This window comes from Andrena cerasifolii, chromosome 11, assembly GCF_050908995.1.
Source record: "Andrena cerasifolii isolate SP2316 chromosome 11, iyAndCera1_principal, whole genome shotgun sequence".
NCBI lineage: Eukaryota > Metazoa > Arthropoda > Insecta > Hymenoptera > Andrenidae > Andrena > Andrena cerasifolii.
Genome location: NC_135128.1, coordinates 4,536,085 through 4,551,140, shown reverse-complemented (window position 1 = coordinate 4,551,140; position 15,056 = coordinate 4,536,085). Strand labels below are relative to the sequence as shown.

General features: G+C 43.1%; 1 protein-coding gene across 2 annotated transcripts in view; it reads right to left on the bottom strand.

Annotated features, from left to right (window-relative positions):
- The window catches only part of LOC143374557 (uncharacterized), a 443,017-nt gene extending 431,652 nt beyond the window's left edge, over nt 1-11,365 (bottom strand). For both annotated transcript variants that reach the window (XM_076822785.1, XM_076822786.1), the window contains exon 1: nt 11,294-11,365. In XM_076822785.1, coding sequence (XP_076678900.1) covers nt 11,294-11,299 — 6 coding nt within the window. In that variant the 5' untranslated portion in view covers nt 11,300-11,365. The remainder of the gene's footprint in view (nt 1-11,293) is intronic.
- Nucleotides 11,366-15,056: the final 3,691 nt, after the last annotated feature.

Below are 15,056 nucleotides of genomic sequence, written 5' to 3'. Positions count from 1 at the left end.
CATCAAAGAACGCCCGGGAAGGATATACGCCTCATGCAAGCTTCATACACATGAAGTCATATTGATAATAATGCGTATGGACGCCTGGTACGCACGCATGCATACGATAACGCGACGCTGCCCCCAGGGCACAAGGAAGTCTGGATTTGTGGTACCAAGAAGCCATGATTGCCGTGGCCCCTCGCTGCCACGTTCATTACCGATCGCGCCATTAATCTGGAACGGTCTGATGGCTCGCAGGCCAGTAAATATGTAGAACGATAACATCTGCGACTTAACATTCGTTCCACGGAGCGCGGGTCCTCAACTTTTCATACCAGGGGGCGACTCGTCCCGCCGATGGCCACCCCCTGTTATGCAGTGGCATAAAGACCCTTAGGGTCGTACTTACCACATTTTATTATAATAGATGGAAACTTAAAAATAGGATATACTACTATCAGCTGATCCTGACGGCTCAGCAGAGTTGGGCATTAGTTGGGAAACGTTCGAATAAAAATTTCGAAAAAAAGAAGTTACTCGAGAATAACGAATAAATTTTTATTCGACTGAATGATTCATTTGGGGAAGAATTTCATCTTTCAAGAAACTGTAGGTTTTCTTTTATTAATTTTTAACCATAAGTATAGTAGTTATGCGTGATTGAACATCACGCCGCGCAAAATTCATCGTCCATTTGTGCGCATGATATTTATATACCAGGTAATCTGAAGCAGAAAAATGAAACGGCGTTTTATTTTATACATATGTAGCTTGAAATTGATGAACCAGCAAAAAACAAAAAAATTATCGAGCAGTGTGCAGAGTTTTCAAACTGAAAGGTCTGAACCTTTAATTTTTGCTATCCAATTTTGCGTCAATTTTCTTATGTAACAAAATAAGTATAGAATTTAGCAGTATTCTGGTTCATCAAATTCAAGCTGCATATGTTCAAAGTAAAACGCCCTTTTATTTTTCTATTTCAGATTACCTTTTGCGCGGCGTGACGCATAACTCCTATATTTATTATTCAAAATGAATAAAATAAGACTGCAACTTCCTCAAAGATGCACAAACACATGGTCCAAATTTCAGCTGAATCGAAATGCTAGTCTCTTAAAAAAAAATTCCTAAATTTTGCTATGTTTTTAGCCCACAAAATAGGATTGCTTGCACAGTCGGCTGCCTCATTCCCGCGCGAACATATTCCAGTGATAGGATCACTCCGTTAGAGATTATTTTATTATTTTATTACCGCACAATCTCCCAAAATTTAAACCTAACCCCGTTCGAAACGCCTCAGCCCCCATGCTAGCCACTCCCTATCCCCCACTGTGGTAACCAGACCTCTATAAATTATCAGAAGCTTACTGTCCAGCTTTTCATCGCCACTGGACTTTCTCCCCCAATGATTTCACCCATCAGCGCACAACCTGCGCCCGCGAAACACGTGCGCAACTGATCTCGTTCACTTTGAAGATAGGAAACCTGGTGCAAAGTGGGTGTCGTCGTCTAGTCGCGCAGGCATTCGGGGCTTAGGTCGTTGGAGTAATTAGATACCCCTGGAAATATACGTTAGCCTCCGGCCAGCCAGAGATCCCCGAGCGAGACTTTATACGAGAGCACGAGAAGTGTTTCGTACTCTTAGGGAATAAGCGATATTGGCTTACGAGATTGGGAAAGCGATAGCCTTGCCCAGCACCAACTCCCCTTGTACTCGCTCACAAAGAACGTTTGCACGTACACCGAGAACCCCGCTGCACCGTGTACCGGCCATCGTACGCATAATTCATAACGCGAAACTGTATTACTCTCCATCACCAAATGAAGCCGAGAGCATCTTATTCAGGCGCACCGCGTGCGCTGTCCAGCCGGAGGAAGGATTGTTAAAGTGACTGCGACTCCCAGATTAGACGCGCGGGCGCGCGCTTGCGTTCCGCGGGAATATCTCAATGATATTAACCGCGCTATCACAGATTGAAATATGCTCCCCGGTCACGCACACGCGGCGCGGTTAAAAGTGCGCGCTTTACGTCGATCAGCGTTTAAGCTGGTCGGCGGCAGAATTTTCAAACAGGTCCGCTGGGATTATTAACATACCCATTGGCCAATCCAATCTGCGTGGAAAGTGCGGATAGACGGCGGAATTTATTAGCGAATCTGTTGCCTGATTTACTTTGTACAGGTGTTATAACGATCCCGAGTCGTTGGCGTTAAATGAACTGCGCAAAAGTCTAAATGGAATTATTCAGATCGTACTGTGCGCTCCAATTTCGCGCCTGAGCTTTGCAGGATTTATGCACTGGGATGCAAATTTCGAGGATTTGAATGTAAACATGGAGAAACGATCCTTGCACAAGTGGAGTGCAACATGCACTCCGTCAAAATAATTGCTCGCCTCGATAAGTCCCAACTATCCGCAGCTTCATAAACCACACACCTACCCTGTCTACTTTTAACAAACTACAATTCACAATTTCAACATCACTGATCTAAATTTCATTCCACTATAGACTTCCAAGAACCAAGAAGCTTCACCTATCCCAGCGAAATCCTGTGCAACTAATCATCTTCATTCCCCCAAACAGTGGCGCATTTAACGGGCGGTCGATGGGCAGTTTGAAGGCCCCGCCAAGGACCCATATTAAAACAAATTGATTTTATTCAAACACTATACTCTTTTTCTGTGCGATCTACACTTAGCTCCTTTTTAGTAAACTAACTATTCATTTTCCCGAAAATGGGCCCGTAAGGACGTTTACCACTTGGGCCCTTTTTCCTTAAGGCGTCATTCCGGTTAGACGGGTGGAGAAAATGGATCCTTTTTTTAAAACGTTTTTCGAAAGTACACATCCTCAAGATTGTACTGATAAATTTTCATGGAAAAATTCTGATTATTTTAGCTTCTACAGAAGCATTTTGTAAGCAGTGCAGAGGCTCGGCCTCTACAAATGAAAATTTTGAACGCGTTTTTCTCGAAACGTCGTTTGTCCACGTCGTGAAGATAAAATCTCAAAATCCATCGAACCGATTGGTTTATAAATTCGACTGCTTATTCTGCACACCCGTGACTCTCGCAGGGACTACAACCAAGTATTTTCACTGAGTCTAACCTACTTTTAAAATCGAAAATAGCAAAAGAAAAAAACCGAAAGAACATTTTTCTCGCATATTTGCCCGCCATTTTGCTAATTTTGAAAATAAATCACTAATTACAGTCCGATCGATAGCGACAGACATACTGCTCAAGAATCTGTTTGGATTTTTGGGTTCAGATAAGTCTAACAGCTGAAATCGCCTGCGCGAGCGAGGCATGAATTTTTGAACATGCCATCAAGACCACTGTCAAAAGCATTTGAAAAGCAATAATTGTATTACCTTTATATTTTTTATTTACAGTAGAAATGTAGTTTAATAAATAGAAAAAAGTTTCATTCCATTACTATAATTATTTTCGTCGCAATAAATTGCGGAAAATCGCTGAATTGTTCAGCGCGCTGACCGGAACGACCCCTTAAATCCGCAAACTCCCCAAAGACAATTTACGCCGCAACTCATGAAATCGACGGTCGGAGCTCGCGCGGCAACGCAACGAAAAGCAACGCGAGTGTATCCCAAGATGGGGCACCCAATACCTTCGTTCCAGCGCCAAGTATCGGTCAAACAAACATCTGCTACATCGTCTTGTAACGGATACTGGTACTACATACTAGAGAACACCGCGGACAATCCAGCTCTCCTCGGCACACACGCAACGAAGCCTGTGTTTACGACCCCCTCCCGCACCCACCCCCCCGCACCCTCGTCGCGTAAAAAGGAACGAGGGGGTATCGCTATACGGCGGGCAATTAAATCCCCGGGACAATAATTAACTCCTGGGCGTCGTAGGCGCCTGTGATGCACGGGGAATTGGAAAACGTGCTCCTCGATCCGGTCGCATGAACGATTACGAGCGGGTACGCGAGCGGGGCGACAAGCGGCGGCCGCGCGCCGCGGAATTATTGGCGAATTTGCATCTTAATGGAACTACCTACCTACCTACACGTAGCGCGCGGCCCACGTCATAATTCCTCGCCGCTGCTCGCTACCGTCCACGCCAAAGAGAAAAACGACGCCTCTGAAAATAGCCCCCGCCGAGATCAGACGACGGCGACGCGGCGTTTCGCGCGGAACACGCCGATCCCTTGGACGATCCGGCGATCTGACTGCTTCGATGCGCGGCTCACGTGTCACTGTTCACGGGCCCGGGTGATCGAGCGTGCTCGTGTTTGAGGGGTACAGGGAAGAGATGCCTTGGGAGATTTCACCCCCTGACGGCTGCATCTAGGTATTTTCGACACGCGTGTGACATTCGTCAAGTGTAATGGTAAATGGTAACAGAGACGACTTTAGAATCCAAAACTGAAGCATCGGAGCAATCAAGGCTCAGCTCGTCGATGTTCCGATCAACAGATTCCAGTTTATTGTTCGGTAAAGAAGAAGTAACTGAAGAAACTCATTTGTTCTTATCAAGAAGCATGTTGGGTTCGTTGATGTTCACTTGTGTTTGTTCGTTGGGAGTGGATCCTTCAGAGAAACACACCCTTCGGAACAATTACCACGTTCACTGAGGAAGATTCACCTGAAGTAGACGCTACACCATCTACTGATCTAGATCTGAAGTAAGTTTTAAGACGCATTGAGTCTGAACTGTGAACTCAATCATTGTCAAAATGGATATTCTAGTATCGCGCATGTATCCCACGGTGTTAAATGCGAAGGCGACGACCTTAATCCTCAGTGAAGAAATGAGGAAGAATGAATTTAGACTTTGACGTGGAACATGATCACGCTGACGAATGGTGCCTATATTTAAAAACGTAAACTTGACCATCTAACGAGTCTATAAAGAGTTCACGTTCGAACATTTAAATATACCTGAACATACCTGAATGTTCGTCTAAAATGAATGAAACATTGAAGGACTCACCACCGAGAACTATCACGCGTTTATAACTCGTGCTGCATTACTTGCATTTACATATCACCTGCTCCGCGAGATTCAAATAAACTACCACCAGTAGCCCGTTCCCCAAGCTGAACATCCACAACTGAAGCTGCGGTTCCTCGTTATACCGAACGAAAACTCGCTTCGTTCGGCCAAGGAAGCGTCGCCCAGGGTGGACAAATATCCCCCGTTCCCAAAAAAAATTTCCAATTCACAAACTGTCAGACGGGGGAGCACTTATTCCAGAATTCCCTGGTTCGTCTGGCGCGGCTGTTTCTCAGTCCCCCGTGGCGCAGGAGGGGAAAATTCCGAAATAGAAATGCAGGAGAAACGAGCCAGGGAACCGAGAGACTATTTCGGGTGAGGTCAGAGGCTGAGGTCAGTCTATAAGGCCTGGTCAGCCTCCCACGAGTCCTGGAACCCCGCCAAGCCCGACACCCACGCGAACCGAGGCGAACAGAGACCCGCGGGAACTCGAGCACCGTGCGTTTCGTGGATCATGATCTACGAGATCCCCGCGCCGCCGAGAAATTCATCTTGGGCAGAGCGCTGGGTTACCGCCGCTCACCTATGCAATTTGTCGGGACGTCCGCGTTATTCTATAAATAATCCTCCACGCACATCTCTCATTAGAAAATAATCTCGGCTGCCGGCGCACGCACCGAGTGAACATCCAGCTAACGATTACGAATTAGCGTGGAGAGTGAATCCAGCGTGGCAATTGAAACCCGATATGCGTGCCACCGGAGGATCGCTCTTGTTCCCTTTCGCTGCGCACACCGAGGGCCATCGATTTCGAGACGATCCCGCGGCTTCCCTCCCGAGACGCCATTCGTCTTGCGGGGTTCTGGGTCGGAAAGCAGGAAGATGGGAGCCGGAGGATCGAGATGGATGTCGCCGTGATTCCGCTGGCGACCGAGAGCGAGAGTGTTTCCAACCGCCAGCTGGAGATAGGGGGATCGATATTCGAGGCATTTGGTAGATCACGATCTAACGAATAGCGGGGGATCCGGAGGTTGCCTCGCCTGTCTGGCAGCGCCACGTGGGAGAGTGCAAGAGGTAAAGCGCGCCGGTTCAGGATACGACAAAGGCTCCGTGGAGACCGATTGAAACGCCCTGTACGCTCCCACTCGCGCACTTTGCGAAAGAATTTACTGCTACGTCCCGGTGAAATATGGTAATAGCCGTTACATGGCAGATATTAGCAACGATTACCACTCGCGCCACTGGGCTGTGTGTAGAGAAATTTCCATCGCCTTCTTCGGGGCCGCTTTAACAAGACGTGAATGATGACGATATTTCGCCGTTACGAAATGCGAAACACTCGATACGCCGGGATAAGTCAGCGATAATGGCTGGGGGAATTTTGTTACAGCTTCCACGGAGTGAAGAGCTTATCCTCGCGACGCCGGGCGAAACGCCTCTTTGGTCGGCTACGCGAAAGAAACTCTTGAAGGATGAGGAACGTGGATGAAATCTGTTTGGGTAGTAAAGCTTTCTTCAACGGTTTAAAATGATTTGACTGCTGGGAGGTGAATGTAGTAAAGCGGCCGGGTGGAAAAATTAAGCAGGTTGGGTTTTTTGTGTAAATTGGTTAAATAATTTCCTGGGCACCTATAGTTTCTTGTTGCTTTTGTAAGAACAACTTAAGTGTCTCTTTTTCGTCATTAAGAAACTCTATTTCGATACCTCCAGTTTCGAATTATATTTAAGGACTGGTCGCATTGTGTTATTGCTGGTCGTGTTTTCTGTACAAAGATAATTACTTCTCTTTTGTGGTGCGTGATTAATTCAATTTCGGAATTTATAGTGCAGAGCCTGAAGGGACGAAATGATGTGCTGGGGCAAATATAATAACTGAAATTTCTCGGGGTTAAGGTAGATAGGTGTATGGTGACACTTCTCTGTCTTGGATATACAGAGGGTGGCCAAATTATTACACTCAAAACATTTTCGTAAAAATTTCTGAAAGTCGTGGCTGTGGTTATAGTAACAATACATGAATGTTATTGTTTTTTCATTTATTGGTTAGCTACAACATCTGGCAACATTGTGAGTAATTTTTCAATATATAATTCTCATTTGTTTTTAAAAGTGTGGGGATGAAATTATTACAAATAAGACAGAAATAATATCATCAGAGTATGGCAGAATATTCCAAAACTGCAGGAAGTAGCCACAGAATGCATTGAAAGCATGCCACGCCGAATCCAAGCCGTCATAAAAGCTAAAGGTGGAGTCACCAAATATTGAGTATTTCTCGTGCAAAATAGTCTTAAATTTATATACCTAAATGTACTTAATTTGCATTCTTAAAAACATATACTAGTATTAAAAAATAATATTATAACATTAGAAACGAGACATCTATTTTATTCCATCGCTTAAACTTACAAAATCTCAAAACTTTTTGTTTGAGTATGATAATTTGGCCACCCACTGTACATTGATGTTTAAGTGGTATGCGAGATTTCGAGTCAGCCGTGAGAGGTATAGTATACAGTCATTCGCCACAGTTCGTATGCGATATCAATGAGTGTTTCTAACAAATTTATAGACAAACGCCAAAGACGAACGTGATTCGTAGGGAGACTATATGCAACGCTAGTTTAAGAGGCCAACATACACCTAGGGCTAGAAAAACCAGGGCGCACTTTCACAATGCGTTTTCCATTGAAAATATTTCTCAATTTAAAAATCTTTGTATGCATCTGAAAATACATACCTTAATCTAACAAATGTGTGAATCTGATTCGAAAACTAAGAAGATTGAATAGGTAATAGCAATTTCCATCGGGCAGTTTTTTCAAAATAGCTTCCGCGATAACCAAAATACCTCCGATAGTTTTTATCCAAAACAAAAAAAAAATTGTTACATTAAAGTATGCACTTTAAGATGCATATAAAGATTTTTAAATTAAAAATACTTTTCAATGAATACAAAAAATTGTCGAAGTTCACCTTGGTGTTTCTAGTCCTAGGTATATGTACTATGTAGTCCCTTAACCATTATAGGGTCGGGATTTTTTCATTGAAATTGTAAATTTTATTTACTCAAAATTGATGCACATATACCACCAAAATTATAGTTTATTCCGCGTAGTAATTGTAGGATAAAACCTCGTACAAATTCAGATCACCACAGACAGAGAAACGTACATCTATTTTCGACCATTTCCCAGAATTCTTTAGACCCTTCCATTCACCCTCGAATATCAATCTCCTTAACCCATTTGCATCATTTTGCTAGACCAGAAGATGACCGTGTATGACGAACAAATTTTGACTGTAATAATAATAACACTTTGGTGGAATAATCCGTCGTCGATAATCTGGTCTAGGCAAACTTGAAGGACCATTCTCCCATCCGTTGCAAATGGGTTAATACTTAAAAAAAAACTTACATCCGATTTGTAACTTCACATGTGTCCAAATGAACATCAATTAATTGCAAGAAGAACACTTTTCAGAAATCCCTCGATACTTTCTTAACCACAAACGTCCCTCTTCCCCTAGACACACCCCGCATGCAGCTACAATAAAAATCTGAAAGAAGCGCAGAAGCAAAGAGGGTGCGCCTGCGTTTGACAAGAAAAGGGATCGTGGCTCGACCAAGAAACCACAGATTTTCCTTCGCGGTATTACCAAACGCGATTCGACTGGGTTCTCGAGCGCGAAGGCGACACCGTTCGTTGGGTTACCGCCAAGAAAAAGAGGGTGGCGTGGGTGAATCGCGCGAGCAAAGCGAGCTGACCCGAACTCGTCGCATGAGACTCGACCTCGCCCCTCTCCTCTCTCGCCAACCGCCTTCAATCCTCTGAAAATAACCTCACACCGCCTCGTTTGACGTCACCGTCGATCCGAATCAACCACCCTCCCCTGTTGCCCCGACGTTTCGACAATTTTATGGCGCGATGAAAGCACAATTAACTCGGCTGCATCCTTCGCATCGCACGAAATCTGGATCTGCGACGGCATCCGAGGCGAATCTGTTACGGCGCACGTCCCCTGCGACGGCGACAGCCGTTAAACACTCGGTTGACAATGCACACGTGTATTTTAGCTCGGTTAACTCTGTGTCGCTCGTTCGGAGCAACATCACGAACGATGTCGACGTAAAGTGCACGTAGAACAGCGCCCGACCGAACTGTTCCACGGTTTCGACTTTAGAGGAAAGCTATGAATCATGGTTCGAAATAAGGCGAACAGAGTTTCCATTACCTATATTAATTCTCAGAACGTGTTCAAACGAATGCAGGGGAGACCGGGGCTAAAAGTTCCGATTTCGATAAAACATAAAAAAAATGACTAGAAAGTAATGTAGTTATTCTCTTCACTGTTGACTAATTTCTTGTTAAATTTATTATATTTTATGATTTTAAGCTTGTATTTAATATATTGTAATAGCTGTTTCATAAAATAATTTATTTGTGGCTGGTCGAAGCGGAACTTCTTACCCCTTTATGGGGCAAGTTGTCATCGCATTGGGGTAAGTTGTTACTATCGAGGGAAGATCCCGACCCCGAAAATTCAAAAAATTCTGAAACTTCGTGAATATGTAGGGGATTTCCTCCTGATTACAACGTAATTTTTGTTTGCTGACTAAAACATATATTCGGCAAAAAATAGTGTATATCACTAATTGGTGGCTTTACACCTAAAATGCCCTGAATTTGCGTAGACAACATTAGATTCTTAATAAATCTCCCAAGTATTTTTTCTAGAATTTCTAAACACTCGCAGTAGTAAGTAACGTTACAGGATACCCATGCTCACATTTTTCGTAATACTGTTCAAAACCCGTACTGTGCCCCTCAAAGTATTTTTTCACTGTAACATCCCCCCAAAGAAAACTACTCAAAGTGACCAGTAATTGCAGAACAGAATGTGTCTTCTGCGTAGTCGATTTCTCACGAGTTGTGAAATGCATAGCATATGATAATCGAACACGCTCTAATTGTTGCAGTTGAATAGAAAATTTTCCTTTCGAAACTTGGCAATGAAACCCCATCAATGTTCAAGCTTCTGTTACATTTTGTTCGCTGGCGAGGGAAGAAACTCACAGTTTCAAATAAGAAGTTAAATAGAAAAAAAAAATCTTTTTGGAGCTGCGCAATAAAATCCCACCAATGTTCAAGGTTCCGTTACATTCTGCTCATCAACGCGGTAGAGTCAGCTGATCAGGGCAGAAGCCCAGAATTTCGAAGAGGAGAACAGAGCGCGAGCAAGGATCGAGGCCAGACGCGGCACAAGCGTGTAATCCACGTAGAAAGGAACGAGATCGACACGGCGATCGATCCCGCAGCGGGGTCAAACGGATAGCGCAATTTCAGCCTAATGTTCCTACACGACCGCGATCGAGATCGATAGCGATTTGTCGGAGGAAAGATGGCATGAGATACGTGACGGTGCTCTCGGCGAATCAACAGACGCGGGGGTCACGGGAAACAAGGAAATGAGAGAAACGGCGAGAAAACCAGCAAGGAACCTACCAAAGAATCAAACGAATGGATATCCACTCTCTGACCCTCCAAAGATCGTCGAAAGATTCTCCGAAGATCGATAAAAAATCAATTGCCACCGTGATCGAGGAAATTGCAGAAAATTTCGTCGGGTGCAAACATTGGAAGCCAACAAAATTATACGCTTAATTCTGTCGAAGATCCTTGCAAAGAAAATACAGTGCGCGTAAAGAAATCTGCTTGCATTTCAAACAAATCGTCAAACCTGGAAATCAATTTTTTTCTCACCGCGTCACTTAAGATTGTCGCTGCACAGGTGCACTTAATCAAACCGGCAATTAAAAGCAAATATGTACTAAGAATTCCTTTAATTCAGAGCAATTTCCTGGAAAAATAAGTGGGAATACTTTTTCCTACAATTATAATTAATTGCAGATTTTTAAACAGGCAAATTTACCCGATCATGTTACATCAAAAGAAATCGCGCAAAAAAACTATTAGACTTATGTAAATCAAAATCGAGTAAAAAAAAATCCGTATGAGTGCAGAATTAAGTGTACTTACCTGCGGCTTTCAACGCGTGAACTGGCGAATGGAGGATCAGACATGGCGCAGCGAGTTCTGCGCGGAGAGCATTCGCAGAAAAACTTAAGGAAGAGAACAACGAAGGTTCTGTGTGTCCTAACGACGACCCTGTTAGTTCGTCGGCCAGAAACGTGTGGTTAGTTAAGTGCTTATAGAAAGGGTCGCCATACATGCCAATAAATAATTGCTCTACTAGCGCTCGGTGATGGCGCTCGAGTTCCGGGCTGGTTAATTAACGAGGCGGTTTACGACGTATATCGCGAACGTCACTAAAACGTACCTTCATTACCGGCCAGCGGCGTATCTGAGCGTGATCTGGACCATGTACGAGCGGATAAAGTCGGCGCACGACCTGAAAAATTCCGAAAAAATCCCGCCGTTTATAAGGTGTTCGATGCACGATGCCGGAAGTCTGGCGACCAGCGGCAGGATTTACTGGCGCGCCAGTGTTTCAGGTGGAAATGGCAGTGACCAACGAGAGATGTACTCTCCATGCTTCTAATAGATCTGTCCTTTTTCAATGCCTCCTTTACATGGTAGACTTCGCGTATTTTTTTTGTCGCGGGGAATTAGAATCCGTTTCAGATGTAAACTTAATGGAGAGCTACAGTACTTACTGCGAATATTTATTGCATCACTCAAATTTAAGTAGTTCAAATTTAAGTGTCCAAATTATGTTGGCCGAAATAGCGAGCTACACATTTTTGCAATAATATTTTCGTAGTAATAATATTGCAGCGAGAGGGGTGTAAGTGTTTATTCGAATGATTCAGTAAATATTTCCAGGACTGTAGGTTTGAATTGGGGAAAGGTTGCAACTTGTATAGAATGAGAGAATTTATTTTTTTTAAGGGAATGCCGCAGATTTTGCTTGCAAAGTGAAAAGGTGATTAAAGGGGAGGGGGTTAAATGGAATTATTTAAAAATCAGATTGTCGCCTGGCCTTTGTGAAATTCAATGAATTTTTAATCAAAACAGCTGATCGTTAGAGTTCCATCGATGCCTACTCGTGAATTCCTAAACAGACCAGATATGATTTATTCAGAACGAAATCTATGCCCGTTCTTAATTGCGAGCCGATGAACTCATAAATCGACTACCCAACATTTCTTCAGCCGATAAGTATCTTAATCGGAACAAATATTGACGCCGCGTGCGGCTGAAGAATGCAACCGCCACGCAGCAGAAAATAAAGCAACGGAATGATAAGGAGAGACCTCATGCGGCACTGTGCGGCGAACACAGTTTCTAATTAGCATCCTTTAAACAATATATCACCTCGAATTAAGCAACAGGCTTACGGCCGGGTAACACGCGAATCAGCGAATGCAACGTTAAAGATCTATCTACCAGCGCTATTCACTGTTGATTCGATTAATTAAACAAGATCCACTCTAGCTCCTCTAACGCGGCAGATCTGTACACCGCTACCAACGCACCAACGAACCGTCAGCTGATCAACGTCCACGATATCTCTCCCTTTCAACTTCCAAAACGGGATCTCGCCGAACGAGCCAGCCTCGAAATTAGTATTTTACCAACGATTCCGAGACAAATTGCCGGCAGGCACCGCGCAGGCAGCTACCTAATCAATATACCAGAAGGAACATTTTGTCCCTGTTACGAGTACGTTCTATCAAAGCGTAACGGCTCGCCGCTGAACATTTCAATTAATTAAATACCAAACGTGACCACCCACCGGCGTATCTAGCAGCGATCTGAGTCAGCTTTAAAGCGCGCGCGCGCGCGTGCACCGTGGCAACTTTGATATCAAAGGTCACTTAAAGCGTATAAAGGAATTAATACCCGCTATAGATCGCGGCAGACAAATTATCCTCTCCCATACCGGCGGCCGGGATAGTCGACTAGCGCGTGCAACAGGCGATATTTCGCAAATTTAATGGCACCGCGGGCCTACTTAATGCTAACCGTTTCAATTAATTAGACTCGCATGCACGTCCACCTGGCGGAACAGGGCTCGTTCTAGGCGACTTAATCGCATCAAAAGTCGCCTAACCGCAGCTTGCTCTAAACGTGGCGGGTTCGGTGGGATTTTGCAAATTACCTGGGAGACTAATTACTGCCCGGGTGCCGAGCAGAAACCAGGGGAGTAATTGGTGTAGAAGAGGGAATATTCAGCTGAGACTATCCGAATGCCTACGATCCGTAGATTCTGATGCATTTGCTAGATTAGGCCTGGAATCAGGGCTTGAAACGGTTCTGAAAGTAACTGTTTGAAACTGTTATATAAAGGTTCTGATTAAAACGGTTATGGAGAAACATTATTCCGAATAACTGTTATGGAGAACCGAAATTTCCAACTATTATCTGCTTCGACTTTTGCCTAATTGATATCGTTAATTATTGTAGCTGCAGATTACTGTGTATGTGCATACTTTTTTTTACAAAATCCCTATGGAAAAAGGAGAAACATTTGTACATACTTATCATTGATTTCTAATGAAGCGTTGAAATTAATAAGTCAGGTACAGATTTTTTACATTCACACACACTATAGCATTCAGAGTAGGAAGTTAAGTTTCTCCTGTTTCTATAAGGATTCTGGAACCGTTTCCGAACCGATATAGAAGCGAAAAAATAACGATTATGGAACCAATATGAGGGGGAAATAGGAACCGTAACCGAAAGAGATAATAATTGGAAATTGCGGTTCTTCATAACAGTTATTCAGAATAAAGGGTTCTTCATAACCGTTTGGAAAACCGAAATCGATATTATAACAGTTTTCAAGCCCTGCCTAGAATCCAACGCAAAGACCATGAAAATTGTGAACTGAATCCTGCGGAAACAATATAGTAGAACACAGTAACAAACGACAACGCGTTACATTAACCTCCTCTTTACACCAAATAAGTTAGGTTAAGTTATAATTTAGATTATGTTGGAATATAATCGCCTTTGCGAGAGTAGTGTTCTCCTTTGCTTTTCTCTTATTCATTTTGTTCGTGCAATAAAGACGCTTAAGAATAATAAAAAAAAATACTTCAAGAATAAAATCGATGCCTTGAATTTTTATATCATAGAATCACGCATTAGTGACTTATTTTCAAGCTATAATCCAGGCAACTGTCAGCAGTCACAGAAGTACAGTCGCGCATGTTGGAGTTCAACGATTCTCACCGTAAGGGTTTTTAGTCTTAAGGGGTTACACCACCCCGAGGTGCTCGAAATAGCACTAAACTAGACGAATTTTTTTTACTGATACTATGAGCTTGAAAATTATTTATTTTCTTCTTATGGGTAGAGCATATATTAGTGCATATATTGTATAAATACTGTACAAAAATATTAAAAAATGACCGAGGTATTTGTTCTCCCGCGAAGCTCGTCCGCCGTTACACGCGTGACTAACCTAACGAATTATAACGAACATATTCGTCTGAAATCAAAAACCCGATGATTTTCGTGTTCCTTAATAAAATACCTACGATGTAGCATAGGGATTTGAGAAAAAAATTTTATTGCACAAATGAGAACAAAGTGAAAAAAATTATACGTTTTTCACATGAAAAAAACGAATTTAAACTATTAATTATATACGAATGGGGTACAGGATGGGAAAACTGATATGCTACATCGTAAATAATACTATTAAGAATATGCGTGCCAAGTTTGAACTCAATCGGACTAATAGTTTTGGAGATATTTCATAGGTCATTTTTAAAAATGTAGTTTCGAGAAAAACGCAAAAGAAGAAAAGTAGAATGGTAGCCACCTGCAGCTGAATATCGACATCCGCGCCTCGTTTAAAGTCTACAACTCGGCTATTTTGGGGAATTTTTGCGTCTACCATGGCTTAAATTATTCTTAAAACTTTACGTAATAAGAAAGTGCAAAGAAAAAAAAGAATCGTTTCTTCAAAACTTTCAGGGTGGCGTAACCCCTTAAGGGGCTGCGTCTTCCCAAACTAGGTAAAAGGGGGAGGGCGAAGAGTCTTGGCCGAATCCTAAAGTGACGACCGTAGTCAGTCTAAGAAATGTGACCACGCCGTCCACATCGTGTTCTGACTCGTCAATTTAAGT